This window comes from Rhinolophus ferrumequinum, chromosome 12 (genome assembly GCF_004115265.2).
Source record: "Rhinolophus ferrumequinum isolate MPI-CBG mRhiFer1 chromosome 12, mRhiFer1_v1.p, whole genome shotgun sequence".
Lineage (NCBI taxonomy): Eukaryota > Metazoa > Chordata > Mammalia > Chiroptera > Rhinolophidae > Rhinolophus > Rhinolophus ferrumequinum.
The window spans coordinates 64,694,241-64,717,659 of record NC_046295.1 but is presented as its reverse complement, the minus strand read 5'-3'; the positions used below and the strand labels follow the sequence as shown (position 1 = coordinate 64,717,659).

General features: G+C 35.5%; 1 protein-coding gene across 6 annotated transcripts in view; it reads right to left on the bottom strand.

Moving 5' to 3' along the window:
* Window positions 1–23,419, bottom strand: part of KIAA1958 (KIAA1958 ortholog) — a 160,241-nt gene that overhangs the window by 36,598 nt on the left and 100,224 nt on the right. For 4 of the 6 annotated variants that reach the window (XM_033122284.1, XM_033122287.1, XM_033122281.1 and 1 more), the window contains one exon: window positions 12,960–13,132. In XM_033122284.1, the coding sequence (XP_032978175.1) occupies window positions 12,960–13,132 (173 nt within the window). Of the gene's footprint in view, window positions 1–6,996; window positions 7,273–12,959; window positions 13,133–23,419 lie in introns of those variants that run through there. The other 2 variants (XM_033122286.1, XM_033122280.1) reach the window with 2 other exon arrangements.

Here is a 23,419-nt window from a genome sequence, read left to right as displayed (position 1 = left end):
TCAACAATTTTCTGGCAAAATTTAAATTACCCAAGTTGGTTCAATAAGAGGTAAAAGATCTGAGTAGCCCCAAACAAGAGCAGAGAGTGAACTGATTGTATAAGATGTAAATCACTCCTACAGAGATGGCTCTGTGAAGTTGATCCAGCTTTTCTTTTGTATTTAAACAGTTTTGGAGTAGAGGAAAAAGAAAGGTTCTTCATTTTTTTCTAATCCAAATCTGACAGATATTATACCAAAAAAGAAAAAGTATATGAATATAAATGTAAACTTCCCTAAGTAAAATAGAGGCAATTTTCGTTTTGCACAGTACCATGTTAAATAAAATGTGTACACATTGGAACCGTGCAAAGCAAGGACATGGCTCTGATATGCACATGGTACCTCGCAAAATAAGGACTGCCTCTATTATCAAATCACATTTAAGACTACAAGAAAGCAATTCTACATCAAGACAATACTATATCAGAGTGTAAGAATGATTCAAAGTTCATAAATATTTTAATATAATTGGCTTATTCACATATTAAGGAGAAATACCATGAATTTGATAAATACTAAAACTTTATTTGAAAGAATGTGATCTCCATTTCAAATTTTTAAAAATTCACGTTAAGTGTAGATTGGGAAAAATAATCCTCTTACTATGATGAAGAGTATTTTACAGATAAGAACTATAAAAATTATACCCAAGATGAAAACATTAGAATCTTTTTGTATAAAGTCAGAAATAGGAAGGGCATGCTGAATATCATTGCTATTATATAACACTCTTCTGGAGGTTCTAGCCAACCAGGAAGACAAAAAAAAAAGAAATCACACACACATATTTATATAGTATACAGGAAAGGAAAAGGACAAAATATAATTGTTTTCTGATAAGCTGATCTTTGATCTAAGAAACTCCGAGAGATTCAGCTGAAAAGCCATCAGGAAGAGTAGGGTAGCTATATACAATATATAAAAAGCAACAGCTTTCTTACATACCAGTAAAAATCAGTTAAAATAACTTCCTAATAACCATGAGACCCATACTCAGCTGGTTTCAGATTTTTGTCACTTGCAACTCCCTACGTGCAGGTGTTAATTTCTCTTTGTATTAGTTGGGACTAATTTGGTTGCGAGAGACAGACCAAAGTTGAACAAGCCTAGGCAAAAGGGACATCGGAATTAGTGGACTCCAAAGACATCAGGACTTCCTCTCTCATCTCTGCTTCTCTGTGCAGAGCAGCTTTCTTTACATAGCTCCAAACACAGCCACCTAGCACTCCCCAAGGTTTACAGGTGTAGACTTCAGGTATTAGCAAGAGACCAACTCTCATTATCTGTAGAAAAAAATCCAAGGAAGGATTCTGAATGGCCCACTCCTGATCCAAACAACTGACCAAAAGATGGGCCATCGTACTATCATGATGGCTTCTGTAATAACTTTGGGGGTTGTAAGAGAGGAATGGTTCCTAAATAAGGGGTTCTGAGCAGCAATCTTATTTATTACCTTAGTACTTAAAAACAAAACAAACAAAAACTAACCTCTGATAGCTTCCTGTTGCCCTTAGGATAAATTCCAAACTGTTTACCTTGTTTGCAACTCTTTGCAATCTGGCTCCACTCTGTGATAGACTGTTTGCAAAAATAGCCATATCAATTCCTCTCTTTCTGTGTTCCCACACCCCTTTGCAACATGACTTTGCTCCTCCTCCCATCAAGAGGCAGAATCTATTTTCCACCCTTGGAATCTGGGCTGGCCATGTCTTATTCTGACTAATAAAATGTGGCCTAAGTGACGATGTGTGAATTCCAAGTCTTGGCCTCAAGAGATTTTGCTTTCATCTGCTTTTGACTTAATAGGTTTTTACAGGTTCTGCTTTTGTTGTAGTACGTGATGTTGCCATGTAAGGAAGCCTCGTTAGACCATGGGAACATGAAGCAGAGACAAGCTATCTCCCATCTATTAATAATATCCAGATGACTGCACCCACATGAGTATCCCAAGTAAGACCAGTAGAAAAACCACCCAGCTGAGCACAGCCCTTAGAATCATGAGCAAATAAACTGAATATTGCTTTAAGCCACTAAGTTTTGGGGTAGTTTGTTACACAGTGATAGATAACTGGCACACACCCTATTTTTCTAGCTTAACAGTCTGTTCTTTTTGTACTCTATTTCCAGCCTCGGTGAACTCTGTGCCATTCACAGAAACCACAAGGCCGTTTTATGCTTCTAAGTCTTTGCACATGCTGCTTCCTCTGCCTAGAATGCTTTTTATTCTAACCTTTTCTATTTGGAAAATCTCTATTCATTATTTCAGATCTAGCTCAAATTCTGCCTTCTATATAAAGGCTTCTCCAGCTTCCCTAAGCAAAATTACTCTCTCACCTGGGACCTTAATTTAAATTTTATTATGGCCCTCTCCATATCACACAGCCTTTTATCTATTTATATATCTGTCTCTCAAAGTGGACTGAAAGCTCCTTAAAGGCAAGAAGTACGTCTTACACACGACTGGGTCTTCATCACATAACAGAAGGCCTGAACTATATCATTGACTCCCAATGAACTGGTAAACATGGGTTAAATCAACGAATTAGCCTTGGAGTCAGGGGAACCACTTGACTTACGATGCAGAACATTTTTCTGATTTACACAGAATATCACAAGTTTCAACATAAAATCACAGCAAAAGCAATTCCTGGAGAAATTTTTAAAAATTTTATTGTTTGCACACAAGAAACCTTTCATTATGGCCCACATTGGCTGCCTCCTTAGTTTTCTCAGACTGAGTTTTGCTTGGTGATTATTACTCCAGGTTACCAAGGTCTTCAATTTGTTACAACGTCATTGCAAGAAACTATAGTCCTTCATTAGCTACTCTGAATGGATTTATCATCTCAAAATTCACTATACACTTGGTTTCCTTGATATAAAAATGACCAAAGAGAAGTAAGAGCTTTCTCACAGGGCAGGTGAGTCCACGTGGGAAAGAAAATAAGAAAAAAACTGACTTGTTAGGCAAATTCCAAAATTCTGGTACTACGCAGTAATCCTTGAAACTTGATCAAGTTTTAAGACAAGTAAAACCAAGCTCCCCCTTATAATAATCTCGTCTAGGGGGATGAAGAAAGCAGAGAAAATGCTTATGAACTACAAGTACTCTATTATTAAGGAAAACAAAATGAACCTTGAAGTAACCACTGCTGACAACAAAAATGACTTCATTTTGACAGTTACCAAATTTTGCTTTATGCAGAAAGATAGGTATTGAATTTCAAGATGCTCTATTTTCTGAGTGAGTCTAAAGAATATAGAAATTGATGAGATAGCAACCTTGAGGGAGATGGATAAGGGAGAATTAGGTCACACTTGTGAAGGAAAAAACACTGAGTTGAACACACACAATAGACTATGGAGTGTAGAGTGAGACTGGCAATGCATACTCTGCTTATTTAGATGACATTTGGAAGTCTGAACTGACTCCTTGCTTTCTTCCTTAAACAACTAGATAGATATGAGGCTCACCAGCTGCTAAATCATGATCAAGCGCTGTTACCCACCTTGTGTGCTGCCAGTATATCTATCTTTAAAGACACATCTAGACTAAAAATATCTTGCATTGAGGCTAAAGAAAGTGAGGTTAAAGAGTATGCACCTTGATACCACAATTTCTTCTTCTAACTAAATATTGGCTAATTCTCTAAGATACTGGCATCATTTAAAAAAAATTTTTTTTATTGGGAAACAGTGTGTTTCTACAGGGCCCATCAGCTCCAAGTCACTGTCCTTCCATCTAGTTGTGGAGGGCGCAGCTCACTGGCCCATGTGGCAATTAAACTGGCAACCCCGTTGTTCAGAGCTTGCACTCTAACCAACTGAGCCACCTGGCCTCCCCATTAAGAATTTATTATTGAAAATATTTGAGTGACCCATGTGAGTAGATTACAGAGGACTGAAATATATCTTCTTCCTCACCCATTATTCCTCTAGATAACAGAGGAAACTAAGAAATACTAGTGAGAAAGCGCACTCTACTGGACAGTTGAGACATTTTCATCACCTGGGATGTATATGCTATCGAAGCCACGGAGGGAGTGGAGAAATGAGGCTTCTCCATGGATTGCTACAGGGAAATGTAAAGGTTCCCAGTAACAGACAACTGTCTCCACAGTGAGTTCAGAAGTCTGGAAGATAAGACCCTCTGGCCTAGAAAAGGTTAAGGTTAAGTGAGGCTGAAGAAATGGTGATGGGGGTCTGTGAGAACAGGTGAATTTAAAAATCAGGCATTGATGAAGGTGAAATAGTTACATTTTATTATTTGTTTTTTTATTGTGGTTATATATGTATATCATAAAATTTACCATCTTAACCACTTATAAGTGAACAATTCAGTGGTATTAAGTACATTCACAATGTTGTGTAACCATCATTAGTATTCATTTCCAGAACGTTTTATTATTCCAAACAGAAACTGTACTCATTAAACAATAACTCTACATTTCTTCCACCCACAGCCCCTGGTAGCGTCTATTCTACTTTTTGTCTCTATGAACTTGCCTATTCTAGGTACTTTACATAAGTGGAATCATACCTATTTGTCCTTTTGTGCCTGACTTATTTCACTTAGCATAACATTTTCAAGGTTCATCCATGCTGTAAGCATGTATCAGTAGTTCACTTCTTTTTATTGCCAAATAATATTCTATTGTATGGATATACCACATGTTGTTTATTCATTAGCCTGTTGATGGGCCTTTGGGTAATTTCTACATTTTGGCTATTGTGAATAATGCTACAGTGAGTATTTGTGTATAAGTTTTTGCATATGTTTTTAATTTTCTTGGGTATACAGGAGTGGAATTGCTGGGTGATAGAGTAACTCTATATTTAACTTTTGGGGAACTGCCAGACTATTTCCAAAGTGGCTGCATCATTTTACATTCCCATCAGAAGCTATGAGGGTTCCAGTTTCTCTACATCCTCAATTAACACTTGTTACTGTCTGTTGTGCCTTTTTTATTCTAATCTTCCCTTCCTACTAGATATGAAGTGGAATCACCTGTGGTTGAGATTTGCATTTTCCTGATGTCTAATGAAGTTGAGCATCTTTTCATGTGCTTATTGGCTTTTTGTCTATCTTCTTTATGGTAACTGTTTAATGCCCTGTCTACTAATTCTAAAAACCATCTCAGTTCAGGGTTGGTTTTAATTGATTCGTTCTTTAAGGGATGTGCTTTCTTTCTTTTTTTTTTTTTTTTTTGAATTTTTATAAGAGTTTACCGGTTTTGCACTCCAAATTCACCCTTTTGCAAATCAAGTTTACCTTTTTGCAAATCAAATTTATCCTTTTGCAGATCAAATTTTTCCACAAAAATGTTTTCTTAATCTTTGTAATAAAAATAAATCCAATGTTATTGTTAAAATTAAACATTTTATTGCATGTATTTAACAATAAACATAAAATACTTATTTAACATCAGAAATACTTATTACTATAGCTTTGCTTTTAAAAAAAACCCTACTTTTTCCTAAAATAATTCTCCTTTATTTTGTTTATTTATTTATTTATTTATTTTAAGGAGGGCACAGCTCACAGTGGCCCATGCGGGGATCAAACTGGCAACCTTGGTGTTATTAGCACCACGCTCTAATCAACTGAGCTAACCGGCCACCGCTTACTATAGAGCTTCACTTATAACAGTTCTCCTGCCGCTGCTCATGGTAATTTCATATATATATATTCATAAAATAATTATGAAAATCTGTAGGAGTAATAGTTGCAATGGAATGATTAATAACATCTACTAAATGTTCTAAGTTTGATGGATCAGCCAAAATATGTCTTGCGCAGAACTTAATTTTTGAAAAAACTTCTTCAATGGGGTTCATCATTGGAGAGTATGGTGGTAGAAATAATAAAGGGTGTCTTGTCCGACCTACAAGATCACGATACTTCCTGGGTTTTGTGGAGGCTTACATTGTCCAAAACAAACCACACTTCCTCCAGATTATCTTCATCCAAGTTCTGCAATAATCTCTGAAGAAATTTGCAAAAAAATATTTGAAGGAACCATAGAATGTGCAATTACTTCATGCTACACCGTTCCCTGAATGTTTATTGCTGCAATTAGAGAAACATTTCATCCTCTACCCGTTGGCACATTCACACGAGCTGGTGTATTAACTTTCTATCACACCTTCTTTCGCTGAAGATGGCAATTAAATACCAATTCATCAATGAATATTATTTTTTGTCTTGCTTTGGGGTCTTTTGGAGAAAAACTCAATGCGTACACTTTGTGCATCTCAATTGTTCTCTGTGTTGATGATCAATTTATAGTGATGCATACTTTAAGATGATCCGTAATTGTTTCAGTCCATTCCTAATGGAATTTAGGCTTAATTCCCCATGTTCAGATTTGAGGATCTTGTCACAAATTCCCTTTAAAGTTATGCATGGATTTTCCTCAATTATTTCGTCAATTTCAATCAACAGTGATGCATTTAATTTCATATTCCTCTAACCACCGTGTTTTTTTCTATCAATATACCACCATTTTTGTTATACTGATTAATAATGGACTTTGCCATATTTTAATTAATCCCAAAGATTTCAGATTTCACCGTTCTACCATCTTCATAACATTTTATTGAAACGTTACTTTTTTTTAAAGATTTTTATTGGGGAAGGGGAACAGGACTTTATTGGGGAACAGTGTGTACTTCCAGGACTTTTTTCCAGGTCAAGTTGTTGTCCTTTCAGTCTTAGCTGTGGAGGACGCAGCTCAGCTCCAGGTCCAGTTGCCATTGCTAGTTGCGGGGGCGCAGCCCACCATCCCTTGTGGGAGTGGAACCGGCAACCTTGTGGTTGAGAGGATGCGCTCCAACCAACTGAGCCATCTGGGAGCTCAGCGGCAGCTCAGCTCAAGGTGCCGTGTTCAATCTTAGTTGCAGGGGGCGCTGCCCACCATCCCTTGTGGGAGTTGAGGAATTGTGGTTGAGAGCCCACTGGCCCATGTGGGAATCGAACCGGCAGCCTTTGGAGTTAGGAGCACGGAGCTCCAACTGCCTGAGCCACCGGGCCAGCCCCTAAAACATTATTTTTTGTTTATCATTGCTGATACGATTGTATATAGGTGAATTATTATGTCGAACAATGGGGTTTCTTGATCTGGATCTGGATGATTCCAACAATGTGACTTGCATTCACCGGCACAAATGTGTTGGCAGTGGACTTCCGGAATTTGATTCGGTAGGTGATGCTGTATCCATTTACAGGGTCTGAAAAAAATATTCTGGATTTATATAAAAACGTCTTAATGGAATCAAAATATGTACATCTTATGGAATCTGTATATGTACAAAATATGTACAAATACTTATTACTTATATGTAGCTTCATTTATAATGGTTCTCCTGCTACTGCTTGTGGTAATTTCATACAGATACTCATAATTATGATAATCTGTAGGAGTAATAGTTGCAACAGAATGATTAGTAACATCGACTAAATGTTCATAGTTTATGGATCAGCCAAAATATTTCTTGCGCAGAACTAAATTTTTGAAAAACTAAGGTGCAATAAAAAGTTAATACACCAGGTCGTGTGACCATGCCAACGGTTAGAGGATGCAATGTTTCTCAATTGCAGCAATAAACATTCAGGGAATAGTGTGGCAAGAAGTAACTGCACATTCAATGGTTACTTCAAATATTTTTTTGTGAATTTCTTCAGATTATTGCAGAAATTGGATGAAGATAATCTGGAGGAAGTGTGGTTTGTTTTGGACAATGTAAGCCCCCACAAAACCCAGGAAGTACATGATCTTGTTGGTCAGACAAGACACACTTTATTATTTCTGCCACCATACTCTCCAATGATGAACTCCATTGAAGAAGTTTTTCAAAAATTAAGTTCTGCGCAAGACATATTTTGGCTGATCCATCAAGCCATGAACATTTAGTAGATGTTATTATATTAATCATTCCGTTGCAACTATTACTCCTACAGATTTTCATAATTATTTTATGAATATGTATATGAAATTACCATGAGCAATGGTAGAACTGTTATAAATGAAGCTATAGTAAGTAAATATTTCTGATGTTAAATAAATATTTTATGTTTATTATTAAATACGTGCAATAAAATGTTTAATTTTAACAATAATTTAACATTGGATTTATTTTTATTACAAAGATTAAGAAAACATTTTTGTGGAAAAATTTGATCTGCAAAAGGATGAATTTGGAGTGCAAAACCTGTAAAATGCTTACTAACATTATCACAATCAGAGTAAAATGAAAATGTGTTGATGAGATGCAGTGTCTTTCTCATTGTATATGGTATGTAACAAAGTATGTAAAATCGGAACAATTCTATTTTTTCCTAAATGGATACTGTCTAGACCAGCTTCATTTATATCGACATTTAACTTACCTTGAATTTGTAAATTTATAAGAAAGAGTTTTTTTCTGTAAGTAACTTGTGATTTAAAGTCATGGCAGACTGCCAATTGACAGCAATCTGTTTACAATGTATTGATCAAATTAATGTATGTGTATGTATCAATTGGTCACCTGTTGAGTGCTAGTCAGTACGGCTCGCCTCATCGCATAAGGAACTACAAATAAAAACACGAAAAAAATGACATTATTGTGTTACTTACCTTTATTGTCTTCCCTAAGGTGAATTTGATTTGCAAAAGGGTGAGTTTAGAATGTAAAACCTATATTTGAGCCAAACTGATGACATATGCTGGGGAGCAAGATCAGGGATATGTTTTCTTGCTTCTTTGCATGTCTGATAACTTTTGTTTAGTTGCCAGACATTGTGAATTTTATTTCTTGGGTTCTGGATCATTTTATATTCATATAAATAAATATTCTTAAGCTTGTTAACAGTTCCTTGAAAACCATTTGATCCTTTTGGATCTTGCTTTTTAAATTTACTTTAAAAAATGAGATATAATTTATATATGTATTATATTAGTTTCAAGTGTACAAGATAATGATTTGGTATTTGTATATATTATACAAATGATCACAGTAAGTCTAGTTGACATCCACCACCACATATAGTTAAAAAATTTTTTTCTTGTGATGAGAACTTTTAAAATTTATTCTCTTAGCAACTTTCAAATACACGAGTACAACACAGTATCATTAACGATAGTCACCAAGCTGTATATTACATCCTCAGGTCTTTTGACCATCTTCACGCATTTTGCCCATCCCCCTGCCTCTAACAGTGACCAATCTGTTCTCTGTATCTATAAGTTCATTAAAAAAAAAAGATTCCACATATAAGTGAGATCATACAGTATTTGTCTTTCTGTGTCTGACTTATTTCACTTAGCATAATGCCTTCAAGCTCTATCTATGTTGTTGCAAATGGCAAGATTGCATTCATTTTTTATGGCTGAATAATATTCCATTGTATATATATACCACAATCCATTCATCCATCTATGGACACCTAGGTTGCTTCCGAGTCTTGGCTATTGTAAATAATGCTTAAATGAACATGGGTGATGCATATATCTTTTGGAGTTAGCATTTTCACTTCCTCCAGATAAATGCCCAGAAGTGGAATTGCTGGGTTGTATGGTAGTTTTATGTTTAATTTTTTGAGCCACCTCCATACTGTTTTCCATAATGACTGTACCAATTTACACTGCACAAGGGTTCCTTTTTCTCCACATCCTAATACTTGTTATTTTTTGTCTTTTTGGTAATAGCCATTCTTACAGGTGTGAGGTGATATCTCATTGTGGTTTTAAATTGCATTTCCTTGATGGTTAGTGATGTTTACCACTTTTTCATGTACCTGAGTCTTGCTTTTAAGATTTGATGTGTGGGATTAGGGCAGAGCTCATTCTAGAGTTAATTATTCTCCAAGTCTGATGCAAGACCTTTCTGAGTACTCTGCCCCATGAATCCCGAGATTTTTCCAGTCTGGCTGGTGGGAACAGGTAATATTTCCAGGAACCGATACCTTTAATTCTTTCAGGTGTTTTTTTGCAAGTCTTAGGTGATTTCCTCATATGCATATGTTGATCAGTACTCAGCTAAATATCTGAGGGAAACTGTCTTCCTTTCTCTCAGGTGTAGCTCTCTACCTTCGAATATGCTGTCATGACAGTTCTAACCACCTTGCTCTCTCTGGACTCTCAGCTCCATTTCCTCAACTCAGCACGTCAGCTGAGCTCTGCCTTCATTCTCCCTCCCTGCACCAGAACTCTGGGAAATCTCTCAGGGCAGCGCTCGTAAGGCTCACATTGTTCCCTGGTTCTCAGAGATCACTGTCCTTTCTTGTGCATTATAGAGTACCTTGCAAAATGTTGTTTATATCATTTGTCTGCATTTTGGTTGTTTCAGGCAGGAGGGTAAATCTGGCCTTCCAAATTGGCTAGAAGTGAAAGACTTGACTGAGTTTTCTCCTGGTTATGGGTCACATGTTCCCATTACCCTATGAGGAGTAGTATTTGATTGGATGCTCGAAATTGTGGATTTTACATTGTCGAATTCTGGATTTGTCAAACTTCTTCAATGAACGTTGGGACTGCTTTCTAGTGTCCTCATTTCCTCTGCCTCCTTAAACTCTGGTCTCTGTCTCCCCTCAACTCAGCAAGACTGCCAGGCTCTGTTTGGTTCCCCTTCCTTCACTGCAGTTCAGAAATTGCCTCCAGGCAGAAAGCCTGAGAGATGATGGCACTCATCTCATTTGTTACCTTTCTCTTAGGGATCAATCAAGTCCTGTGCTGCCTGTCCTGTCCAAAGAATGTTTCATACCATGTTTCCCAGAAAATAAGACCTAGCTGGACAATCAGCTCTAATGCGTCTTCTGGAGCAAAAATTAATATACGACCCGGTCTCATTTTACTATAAGACTGGATCTTTATAATGTAATGTAATGTAACATAATGTAATATAATATAATATAATATAATATAATATAATATAATATAATATAATATAATATAATATAATACCGGCTATAATGTAATGTAATATAATGTAATAGAATAGAATACTGGGTCTTTATATTACTTTTTGCTCCAAAAGACGCATTAGAGCTGATGGTCCCGCTAGGTCTTATTTTTGGGGAAACACGGTATATTGTGCTCAGTTTTCTAGTTGTTACAGCTGGAACTTTTTATTCCCTTACGGCCATAAGTAGAAATTTTAATTTATTTTCAAATCTGCTGGATCATTTTGATTAGTATTTTAGCTTGTACATTTTTTACAGTATTTTCGATCCACAGTTGGGAATCCACATATGGGGAGGGCTGACTAGAGTTTTTATATGTAGATTTCTGACTGCACAGTGGTCATGCCCCTAACACTCACGTTGTTCATTCAAAGGTCACCTGTAATTCTTTTCATTTCTATAAACATTTCATACATACTTAGCCTATAATCCACTATCTAAAGTCCTGGGTGTCTAAACCTATTATTTGTTGTTTAGATTCATTCTCACTTGTGGTGATTTATTTCCTGGAGTGGCTTGTGGTGTTATTTTTTTAAATGAGTACATATTTAGTTGATCTTAATCTGCCCAAAACCTGAGCACCTATATTCTGGATGGTTTCCTTCAAAGACTACTAGCATATGCCTCTGCAGAGCCAGGAGACGCTACTGACCTAGAACTCCTTCAGGCCCTTTTCAGGGTCCTCTCCTCAATCAAGGATTCTTCAGTTCACATACCTGTCTCTTCTCTTCCTTAACAGTGTTGTCAAAATATGCCCTCAGGTAGAGCCCTGCCTTTCACATGTGCTTACTGCTTACAGCTCCAGTTTCAGCTGTCCTTTTTTTTTTCTTTGGCCCTGTGGATGGTTTCCTTTCTTTGGCCAAGTACATCAGAAAGGCCCTTTGCAGTATCTAGTGCACCATGCTGCCAGACGGAGAAACCTGAATTTCCTATTTTGTCTCTTATGCCCTCAACACATCACCCACACTTGGAGATGTCACCTGCCCATGGGCTTCAATTATGACCTTTATTATTTGCAAGACCTTTAAATTTATACTTCCAGCTTTAACATAGCTCCATGTTTTATATGCCACATTCTTAAACGTTGGACATGTTTAGGTGGATAGCTATCTGATTTAGACTCAATATATCCAAATACAAATACAACACCTTTCTCTTCTGTTTCTACATGTCTAAGAATTTTTCCTTCCCTTCACAAACCTCAAACATTTCAAGTTGGAAGAGATTTTTCGGAACTTATTTTACAACTGGGGAAATCGAGGACCAAGGATATTAAATAAAGTTTTGTTCATCACTTCCAATTAATTTCTCTCAAATATCACTTTCATTATGTTTCTTCCCATTCAAAGAACTTGAGTGGTTTCCCTTGTGCCTAAGCCTTAAGACGCTTGCAGATCTTATGGTTGAAGCATTTTTCCTATTGTAATAGTCCCTTCCCTACTGTCCCCGGAATAATCCTTCAAATAAGATCTCTCCTTACAAACAAAAACAAAAACAAAACAAAATTTCAATGGTTTCCCAACATCCACAAGATTTCAGCATAGCATTTAAGGGGTATCACAATCTAGTTTTATGTCCATTAATCTCATATATGAAGCCTCTGCTACAGGCAAGTGAGTCTATCCCTCCAAATCTTACTCGTCTTCACATCCCTCAGCCTATAGAAGATGCCTGCCTGTCTTCATCCAATTCTGTTGAAATTCTACCTCTCTCTCAAAATACAGCTGACATATCAGTGACTTCGTTAGTGTCACCAAACTGAAATGTACCCAACTGAATTTTTTTTGGCATTTCTGATTTGTAAATTCATAGAACACTTATTACATTCTGCTTTGTACTATGGCTATTTTTCTATGTTATGTTCTTTCAAAGTTTCTCCAGGCAGAAAGCAACTCTTCTGTGTTCCCCACAGTGCCTGCCACTTGTAGCTCGGTGAAGCTGGCTGAAAGCAGAAGTAAACTCAAGAGTTTCTTACCTTGGTGATGTCCGTGTGATCTTTGAGCCCATTGGTCATGCACCAATACCGCCACACATTCAGGGCATACCGCGTGGCTTTGGTAGTATTTGGGCTGACTGCACTGGTACACAGATCATTCAAGTCATCATTAACATTAAACACAGGAAATTTGTTGAGCTTAGTAGAATAGGCTAGAAACAGAAAAAATAAAAGGCATTAAAATAATTTGCCATTCCCTTCTTTAGTGAATTACATCTTGGGATCATGTAAAATAACAGAGGACTCCGAAGAGAAAAATGAAACTTCTATCAAGCATACTTCTATTAGGATAAATAAAGTAGGGAATGACATTTCTAGCATGAAATCCATACAGTAACTTTGCATTTGATGCCAACAATTCTGCCATATAAACTAACGGATACACTAATGCAGACATTCCAACAACAAAGGGGGGAAATGAATGTAGAAAAACAAAGAACGTTCTATCGAAAGTTTTCACTGGAAATAATAGCATTTCTATTAACAGTAACAACAAAAAGATTGAAAGAAGAGAAGACAAGTTAACACATCCTTTCTCTTTACCCTTCGCAGATGAAGAAGAGCTGTTATTTCTCAGTAATATACAGTCTCAATTGCTTTATGTGCCATCCGGGGAGGCTTTAATCAAATGGTGTTAGCTATTTCTTTAATTCTTTTCATAAATGACTGAAGAGAATGATATTTAAACCCTGATTCCACAACCCATCAGCTATCTAAGAATCCAAATGTCAGAGGAAAACAGATTTTAAATTGCAATTGCCGATTACTTCAACTGAAAAGTGGTTTTCCTCAATGTATCCACTTTAAGCATTAGTTTCCAAAGAGATAATTGATCCATAACCATTTGCTGGCCTTCTTCGTTGTCTGGAATCTACTATAATCATGCTTAAACTGTTCAAATTGTGGTGTTAGGAGGGGAGAAAATAAAATCAAGGTAGACTACCTCAAAGTAAAAACAATGGCAACCTGTACTTCATCTAATAGTTCGACTCTCCTCCCTGGAATGTTTCTATATTCAAACAAGGCACAAAAAGGCTGAGAAACAGCAAAATAAAGTTAATACAATTACCATTGTCTGCAAATTGGCTACACTTTACCTCACTCACCTCACCTTTCACTGCTCCTGGTGAGGGACTCCTGCTGTCCCCAGCACCCACCCCCACCCAGGGCACCCAAAATTATCCTGAGAAGTCTCCCTATAATCTTTGTACCCATCCAAATCGTCTTTTTTTCCAATCCAATTCCAAGTTCACTTCTACATAATCCTTCCCCACACTACCCAACTTCCTCATTCTCTCCTTCACTATGTCTCACATTTGCTTTATTATTCCACGGAACTGCAATCTAATTGTGTCCAGAATCTCTCTTCAATTGGTTGGTATGCTCAAGAGACTGTGTCTTCAACCCTTTAAGTCTGCTGTTGAACTGGTGAACACACAATTTGCTTTAATAAATGTAGATTTCTTAAACAATGCTAGAAATTATATCTGAAGCAACTGAGTCAGGTGGGTTTGTTCCTCTCATCACCCTCAGAAACCGAGCTAACATTATTTCTGGGACTCGCTTGAGATTAAGGATGCTAGTATAAAATTTATTATTATTACATCTATCTGAATGCTTACTATATGCCAAGAGTTATATAAATTATCTGTAAGCTCTAAGATAAGCTTTAAGATAATAGGTACAACCCTATTGTTGTACCTATTTTACAAATAAGGAAATGGAACCTTGTACATTTAGTAACTTCACTCATCACTCATCCAATATTTACTGCGATGCCCTCTCTGTGCCAGGTACAGGGCTGTCCCAAGTGATCGGGTCAGCAAGTGCCCAGGCCAGGGTTTGAACCTGGGTCAAAGGAATCAGGTACCACAGGGATAGTTCTCAATCAAGAATCCAATTTAAATATTAGCCCCTTACGAAACATATATCCTGGCCCCCCAAATGTATTTGGATTAACCTTTTGTGAGGAAAACTAAATCTGATTTATTTAGACCACCACTATAGTTTCACTGTTTTTTTGTTTGTTTGTTTTTAACAACAACAAAAAGGACTTATTTGCAACACAGCCCCGTCCCCATCACTTCAATACAGCACAGGCATAGAAAAGAGTCACACTGCAAGATAGGATGGTTAAGTTTAACTATTATGTTCAACAATATGACCTTAAATAATTTCATTTTTATCACAGGACAGAGACTATACACTGAAAATGGAAACCTCTTGTTTCTACTGAAGTTTTGTCAATCGTCCCAACAATATCCTGTATGTGGGAAGGGGTCCAATTCAGCATCATGTGTTTTGTTTAGTTATGTCCTGTTCCTCGGGTTTTGATTTTCCTCACCTGCTTTGACTCTGACACCTCGCTGTGATCTGCCTCCCATACAGATGTCCTTATTCACTCAACATATGACACCCTGTCCTGGGCCATCCTCTTAACCACCACCACCTTTCTCACTCCAAACTCTGACATCACATGCTAGGAAGCCCTCATCACACTTCTTGGGCTATGATACCTCACACCAGGCCACCCCCATGCATGGAAGCCCTACTCACTCCAGGAAGGCTCAGACTTTTCACGTAGGGCTTCTCCCCGTACCTCCCACTATTTCTATGGATGCCCTCCTTACCCTGCTCAGGCTACTCCATCACATACCTGGCTACCACCCCCAGTGGATGCTTTCTTTCCCAGTTCAAGCTCTATTACCACTTGCCAGATTACTCCCTATTAAAATATATTTCTTGCCCCAGTCAGTTTCCTACACTCCTCACTGGACAGTTCTCCTATGCAGATGCCCTCTTTACCCTTTTCAGGCTTCAAGCCTCATTCTAAGCCATCAGCGTCTTCAACACACATACTTTGCTCTCATCCACCAACAGCTTTGAAACTGAATAGTTCAGGAAGAAAAGGGAAAAAGAAGGAAAGGGGAAGAGGAGAAAGGGAGAGAATTCTAGAACATTTTGTTAATAGACAATGAAACAATTATATACTTCTAAATAAACCCTTGGTGAAAGGAAAATAATGGGAATCATTTTTGGAAAAAGTCAGTGGTAAATATTTCAAACTGAATAATGACAATACAACGAGTCAAAGTTGTGGGATGAAATTACTGCAGTGTCTATAGAGCAAATGATAGCATTAAATCCAGAGATTACAAAAGAAGAATGGTTGAATACCAACTGTACCAAGAAATTATAAAGATAATTTCCAAATATAGCCAAAAGGTAAAAAGAAGGAAACAATACATATAAAAACAGAAATCAATGAAATAGGAAAGAAATTCACACACACACACACACACACACACACACACACACACACACACAAACCCAGACAACATAATGCTAAGAGATGCATTTGAAAAGACTAACAAAATTAATAAACGTGTAAGAATAAAAGAGAGAAGGCACAAATTACTACACCAGGAATGAAAAGACGGTTATCACTACAGATCCTGCAGATATTTAAAAGTCAGTAAAAACATATGAAACACTTGATGCCAATAAATTTGAAATTTTAGATAAAATGGACAAATATCTAGAAAAGCCACAATTTACCAAAACTGAACAAGAAATAAAAAATTTAAATAATCCTACACTCATTAAAGTAATTGAATCTATAATTTATCACAAAAAACCTTTCAGGTTCAGATGGATTTCATCAGTAAATTCTTTTAACAGTTAAGGATCTAATAATGCCAAATCTAAAGACTCTGCCAGTAAAGAGAAAAAGACGGAATAGCACCGTGTCTCTTATAGATCAGCAAAACTTTTCTATAAAAATACAAGAACAGTACAATAAAATTATAAGCCAACACAACTCATAAACACAGACACAAAAATCCTTAGCACAATATGAGCAAATTGAATGCCTACCGTACACCATAAACAACAAAAAACAATTCTAAATGTGTCATGGCCTAAATGTGAATGGCAAAACAAAGTTGCTAGCAAAAAAGATAGGAGACCATTTTTGTGACTTTGGGGTAGCTACATATTTTTCAACATGCCATCAACATTACTACCCCAAAAGTAAAAGATTTAAAATTGGGTTTCACTGAAATTAAAAAGACACTTATCAAAATGCACCATTAAGAGGGTGAAAAGGCAAGGGACAGTGGGACATCCGAAGTGCGTATACCTCCCAAATCAAGTAGGAGATAGTCCAATTAAAAATGGATGAACTTGCATGAGCACTGCACAAAATAGGAAGTATCACTAATATTTTAGGAAATATAAATTAAAACACACTCATTGAAATGTCTAAAATGAAAAACAAAACCTATAAACATCAAGTGTTAATCAGGATGTAGAACAATAAGAACACTGTACTCGGCTGGTAGGAGTGTCAGTTTGCACAACCACTTTGGAGACTTAATTGGCAATATCTACTCAAGTTGAATATACACACATATTCTATGATCCCGCAATCCTACACTTGAATATATACCCAAAGGAAATGTGTACATGTGTATTAAATGTATGTATGAGTGGTCATAAAAGCATAATTAATAATAAACAGCCCGAAACTGGAAACAACTCCATGTCCATAAACAATAGAATGCCTGTGAAATTGTAAACACAATTAATACAATGAATTATTTTAAAGTAACAAAAAGGAATGGACTACTGGAATGAACTATATGATTTATAGATGAATTTCAAAAATACAATGTTAAGTGAAAGAAGCTAGACACAATAGAGTATGTTGAAATAGTTCATTTATATAATTCAAAAGCAGATGAAATGACTCTATGGTAAAGTAATACAATTGTCACCTTAGAAACGTAACAGAGACGGGACATGAGGGAAGCTTCTGGGTAATGCTCTATGTCTGCCTCGGGGTGGTGGTTACAGCATGTGTTTGCTTCATAAAAATTAATCAAGCTATACACTAATGATTTGTGCACTTTTCTGACTGTATAATTCATTAAGAAAATTTTCCAAAACTTCTTAAAGTTAAAAATGTATATACAAACCTAATAAATGAAGAGTTATAAAAAAAAAAGTTATACCATGTACTTGGATGGGAAGGCTCAATATTATCAAGATATTTAATTTCTTTAATGCAATGTAATTTAATTTTTAATGCAATGTAATTCTAATTGAAATCCCCCTTTTTGTTATTACTTGTCAGGTTGATTCTAAAATTTATCTAGGAAAATGCATAAGAAAAGGAAGGCAATTTTGAACACAGTAATTGGGAGGCCTTGCCCTGAAAGATATAAACATGTATTATAACACAGCAATAATTTAAAATTTAAGTTCCGGTAAAGAAATAGACAAATAGATCAACGCTACAGAAGAGAATCCAGAAAAGATTTGTGTAAATATGCAAATTGACTATATAATAAAGGCTCCAAATCAAATTGCTGGAGAAAGGATGGACTCTTCAATACATGCTTTGAGCAATAAGCTATTGAGTTGGAAAAACAAAAATAAAAGCAAATTTAGATTCCTATTTTATATCTCACACAAATAACAGATTTCCAAATGGATCATTTTTCAAAAAGCTATTTCCATAAAGAAGACAATTTTCATGATTTGGCGAGTAAGGAAAGCCTTTCTGAGTATGACACAACCCAGTGGTATAAAACAAATATATTAACACAAATGACATAAAAATTCAAAAGTTCTGCATTGAATAAATCTTAAAAGACAATAAACAGACCTACTATAAAATACTCACAACACATAAGGTGGCAAAATTCCTATGAAAAGCTCCTACAAATCAATTGGAAAAAGATAACCAAGATAATGGACCCAAAATACGATAAGCAATTATTCATAGAAGAAATACACATGACAAAAAGCATTAGCAATAATCAGATATTATAATCAAAATAAGATGTAATTCATTTATCAGATTGGCAAAAATACAAAAAGGTCCATTTCTAAATGTAGGCTAGGATATGGGGGAACTTGCACTAGAGTAGAAAAAAATATTGAAGGACTTACATGTTTTACAATATATTATTTTTGCAAGTTATAAAAATCACTTAGACTTTGGAAATGCGTATGTAGGAAAAATAAAATGTTTTTATTTGACCCAGGAATTCCTCTTTTAGAACTTCATCCTAAGGGTGTCATTAGAGATATGTATAAAAAGGTATGCTGAAGGCATATTTATAAAAGTGAAAAACTGGAAACAAATCCAATCCAACAAAAGCATTATAAAACAGATTTTGGTACTACTATGCAATGGAAAACTTAATATGTAGCTATGTAATAATCACACTCTCAAAGGTAAAGATCTTTTACAAATGTAGAAAACAGTAAATATAGTTTGACTACAATTTTTAAAAATACAGTTGACCCTTGAACAACACATGCTTGAACTGTACGGGTCCACTCACACACGGGTGCTTTTCCATAAATACGTATAGTCTGTAAAGTATTTTCTCTGGATTTTTAAAGTAACAGTTTCTCTTCTCCAGCTTACCTTATTGTAACAATACAGTATGTAATATATATAACATACAAAATATGTGTTAATTGACTATGTTATCAGTAAAGCTTCCAGTCAACAGTAGACTATTAGTAAATTTTTTGAGAGTTAAAACTTAAATGTTGATTTTTGACTGGGCAGGATTGGCACACCTACCCCCTGTACCTTGTTTAAGGGTCACCTGTACATTTATGCTTAAAAAGTTCAAAATAAAACACCAAAATGTTAAAAAGTTATTTATGGTAGTAAGATTCCTGCAATTTTTTCTTCCTATCTTATTAGTTTTTGCCAAATTATTCACAATGAATATTTATTGCCTTAATATTTAAAAAGGATTATAAATTTTAATAAAGAAAATGCTTTAAAGAATAAGAGTTCAGTCTGAAAATGTTTGCCACCAAATTCAATGTGTGCTTTTAACATTATCTCTTCAGATGACATTTCACCAACATCAAGTATGTTATATGTATAAGCCATTTTAGTCACTTGAAATCTTCGTGGAAAAGATTATAAATAAATAAATAAATAAAACTATAAAAAAACCATTTTCTGACTTGTAGGCTAAATATTACTCAACTTAAATGCTAACATTCTTCTATCAGGTAAGTAAAATTTGTCATAATTTAAATGAGTAACTTGTTTCTTAAAGTACTTGGAAAACATAAACTAAGTTACAGCTATTTATAAAGTAACTTTAATACCATTAAAAATATTATCACACAAAAATAGTCATTATTTCTGTTTGCAATATACAGCTTTCTATAAGAGTTTGGTGGATTATTCATATATAGGAAAGGGACTACATTTGCATTTCTGCGTAAGATTTGACCGTGAGAGAGAACATTATATTTTCGGGTGTTTTACTATGCTTTTCTTCATTAAATAATTTTAGTGACACAACAAAGATGTCTGAAGTTTACATTTAATTATAATCATTTTGAACAACCATTCCTATTCTGCTCAAAGAACATTGTCAAATGTGCTCAATGCAATGAATGGCACATGGAGAATTATATCTGACCAAAAAGATTTTCCTAAACATGAGGAAGTCTGGAAGCTGACATCTACTTCGTGTGGTATAACTGCACAGTTGGCCAATACTGCTCCCGATAGTGAGTTTGCAGTGGCGCATTCTGCTCCATTTACAGGGTTTGAGGGGTTGGGGCTCCAGAAAGCATACGATGAATTCAGCTGTAGAAGCCTTCCTGAAGTGTCTTCCCTCCCCCCGGGCTGTTTCTGAGCACTCACATGTAGAAAGGCTTCTCCCTCCACAACCTCTCCCCATCCGCAGTGGTTAGAAACCCTTGGCATGGACTGCTTTGTCCAGCATGCACTGAGTATATGAGGCTAATGCAGAGTGACCATGATAATTTTGTTTTTCATTATATGGCTTGTTTTTAAATTGTTTGTTGTAGCTACAAAAATCAGCCAGCTTTGCAGAAAACCATTTATTAAATGAATGAAGACTGCATATACCCAAATACAGACAAAATATTGTGATTAAAACATGCTCTCATAGAGACATCACTGACACTCATTAGCTGATTTTATTGGCCTGTTTTTCTCATTTCCATAAGGTTTAGGCTGTACCAACAAATACTGAAAACAATAGAAAATTACACTTACATTAAAGGCAAACATTATACACACAATGGAATAAACCACTGGGACATAAAACTAGAATTTTATTTAGAGCACAAGTACACAGACAAATATGAAGCAAAAACAGTGAGCTGATAAAGATGAAAACATCTTCGTGTAAAAGATTAGTGAGCAGCAAAATAAAAATGAAACCAAGAAAATACTCTCATTAACAAAAGTTCTATCTATTACAAATATTAATTAACCAAGAGTATCAAAGTCACACATTTTAACATATTAACAAAAAATTCCTTCCATTTCAATTCAGCTTTCTCCTCTTTTTTTCACAAATTATAACTGCAGCAGCTTAAGAGAATTTTTAATATGATTAGAGTGAACAGGCACACATGTGCTTTTTTCATGTACATCAGTTAAAAAACAAGTGAAAAATGACAATCTATCAAATAGGGGGGAAAGTAAATGCATCTTCAAAGAACAGTTCTATCTTTTTTTTAATAAATTTTTTTCTAAGCGTTAATTGTGGTGATTATATTTCTAAAAAGATGCCTGGAATTAAATTATACTGATTAGATTGATAAATTTACCGTTTTATTTCCAATTAACTTCTAAGTGGTAAATGGAATCTTAAAAATTCATTCTTATAATTTGTAAGAAAGATGGAAGACCTTATTTAAGTTGAATACGGTATTTATTCTATTAAACCACCAAAGTTCCTCATTTCAACAGATCAATGAGTCATATACAGTGATTCTGTTGAATCCAAATGCTTCCAGTTATTCTCTCACCAGGTTTCAGCCTATAGGGTTATAGTTACATCTTCAGATTCAATGAAAAAAGTACAAGCTATTGCTCACCAAAGGGCTCATGTAGCAAATCTATGTCTAATGATAGCAGTGAAAAAAAGTTTAAAGTCAAGGTGGAAACAGACTCTATAAATTAGACGCCTAATAAGTATATATGTATAATTCGATTAAAAAATCACCCTAGGCTAAGGGCCTCAGGACAGACATACAAAATGTACAGAAGAGCCACAGGGGGTGAATAAATCCAAGAGCAAGATTCAAATAAATGTGCCCACTGCTATCTAAAAGAAACTGTTAATGTCAATCATCAGAATATATCATGCCATCATCTTTGGTGTCCAAAATATAAAAGAAATTCTAAGTGCAAAGGCCTTGCCTGAAAACTCCCAATGCAGGAATCAAGAAATACTTTAGTGTCACTCTGGAGGCCAGTGGACAAGGGTAGAACTTCTTTAGAATATGCATAATTGAATTTCCTTTTATTGCTTTATTACCTCTCTTGAAGGGCAAATGTTGAAAGCATATTCTGGAGAAAAGGCTCACTAGTTAAAAATCTGCCTTTCTTTTCCTTTAAGCAAAGAAGTAGCAGGGGACTTGATGAATTAGTTTTAATATTCTTAGAATTAAACCAGCATTTTCAGCAGCAATGTTTCCAAATTCAGCACTGGCTGTCGCCATGTATCTGGGACAGTCACAGCAAAAGCCTCTCTGTAATTTAGCTTATCCCTTTATTAAAGGAATCTTATAATTATAAACCCATTGAACAGACAGAATGAAACCCTGCACGGAGTGAGGAATTTTGGCATGTTGGTGCAAAAAGCCTTTTAAAGAAGTAGCCTTCTTTTCTTAAGATTTTATGATAGTTTGTATTCCATTTTAAGAGTATAAATGTATATTGACATTTCCCACATGTTGAATTTTTACAAGTTATTTAGTAGAATTCATCCACTGAAATAATTTTCTATTTACTTTCAGAGTTTGTTTGGAATTGTTGAGGCAAAATGGAAATACTAGGAACCAAACTAAAGACAGGTGGGAAAAAATTTTGATGGTCATGAAGCAACCAAATATGTTAAATAAGTCCATGCAAATGCTGAATCTAAAATTTAATATTTGGGAACTGAGGTGTCCATGGTCCCATATATACATAATTTAAAAACAAAATATTCTTATTAAATGTAATTCGAACATTAAGCCATGATAATGAACAGGAATAATGTATGTATGTCATAGCCCTCTGTTATTTCATTATTCAACCTAAAAATATCCAGATTACGGGAAATTATGCTGCTACATTGTCATTCTATTGGAGTTCTCTGTAAGGCGCTCAAGTACCAGGAAAAAAAATATTTAAGGTGGTGGTGGGGGATCAGAAATCTTGCTTTCTCTTTTTGCAAATGTTTCCCTTTCAAAGAGTTGGGGCTAGTATACAAGAAAAGTTACCTGGAATTATCTATAGGAAACAAGATTTTGAAGTTGGCACCACTTGACAACTACAATATTTCCTTCTGTAGAAACCACTAAGTGCTGGCTCAAAATATTAAACAAGTACATACTTCCACAAGTCACACAAAATGTTGACTGGC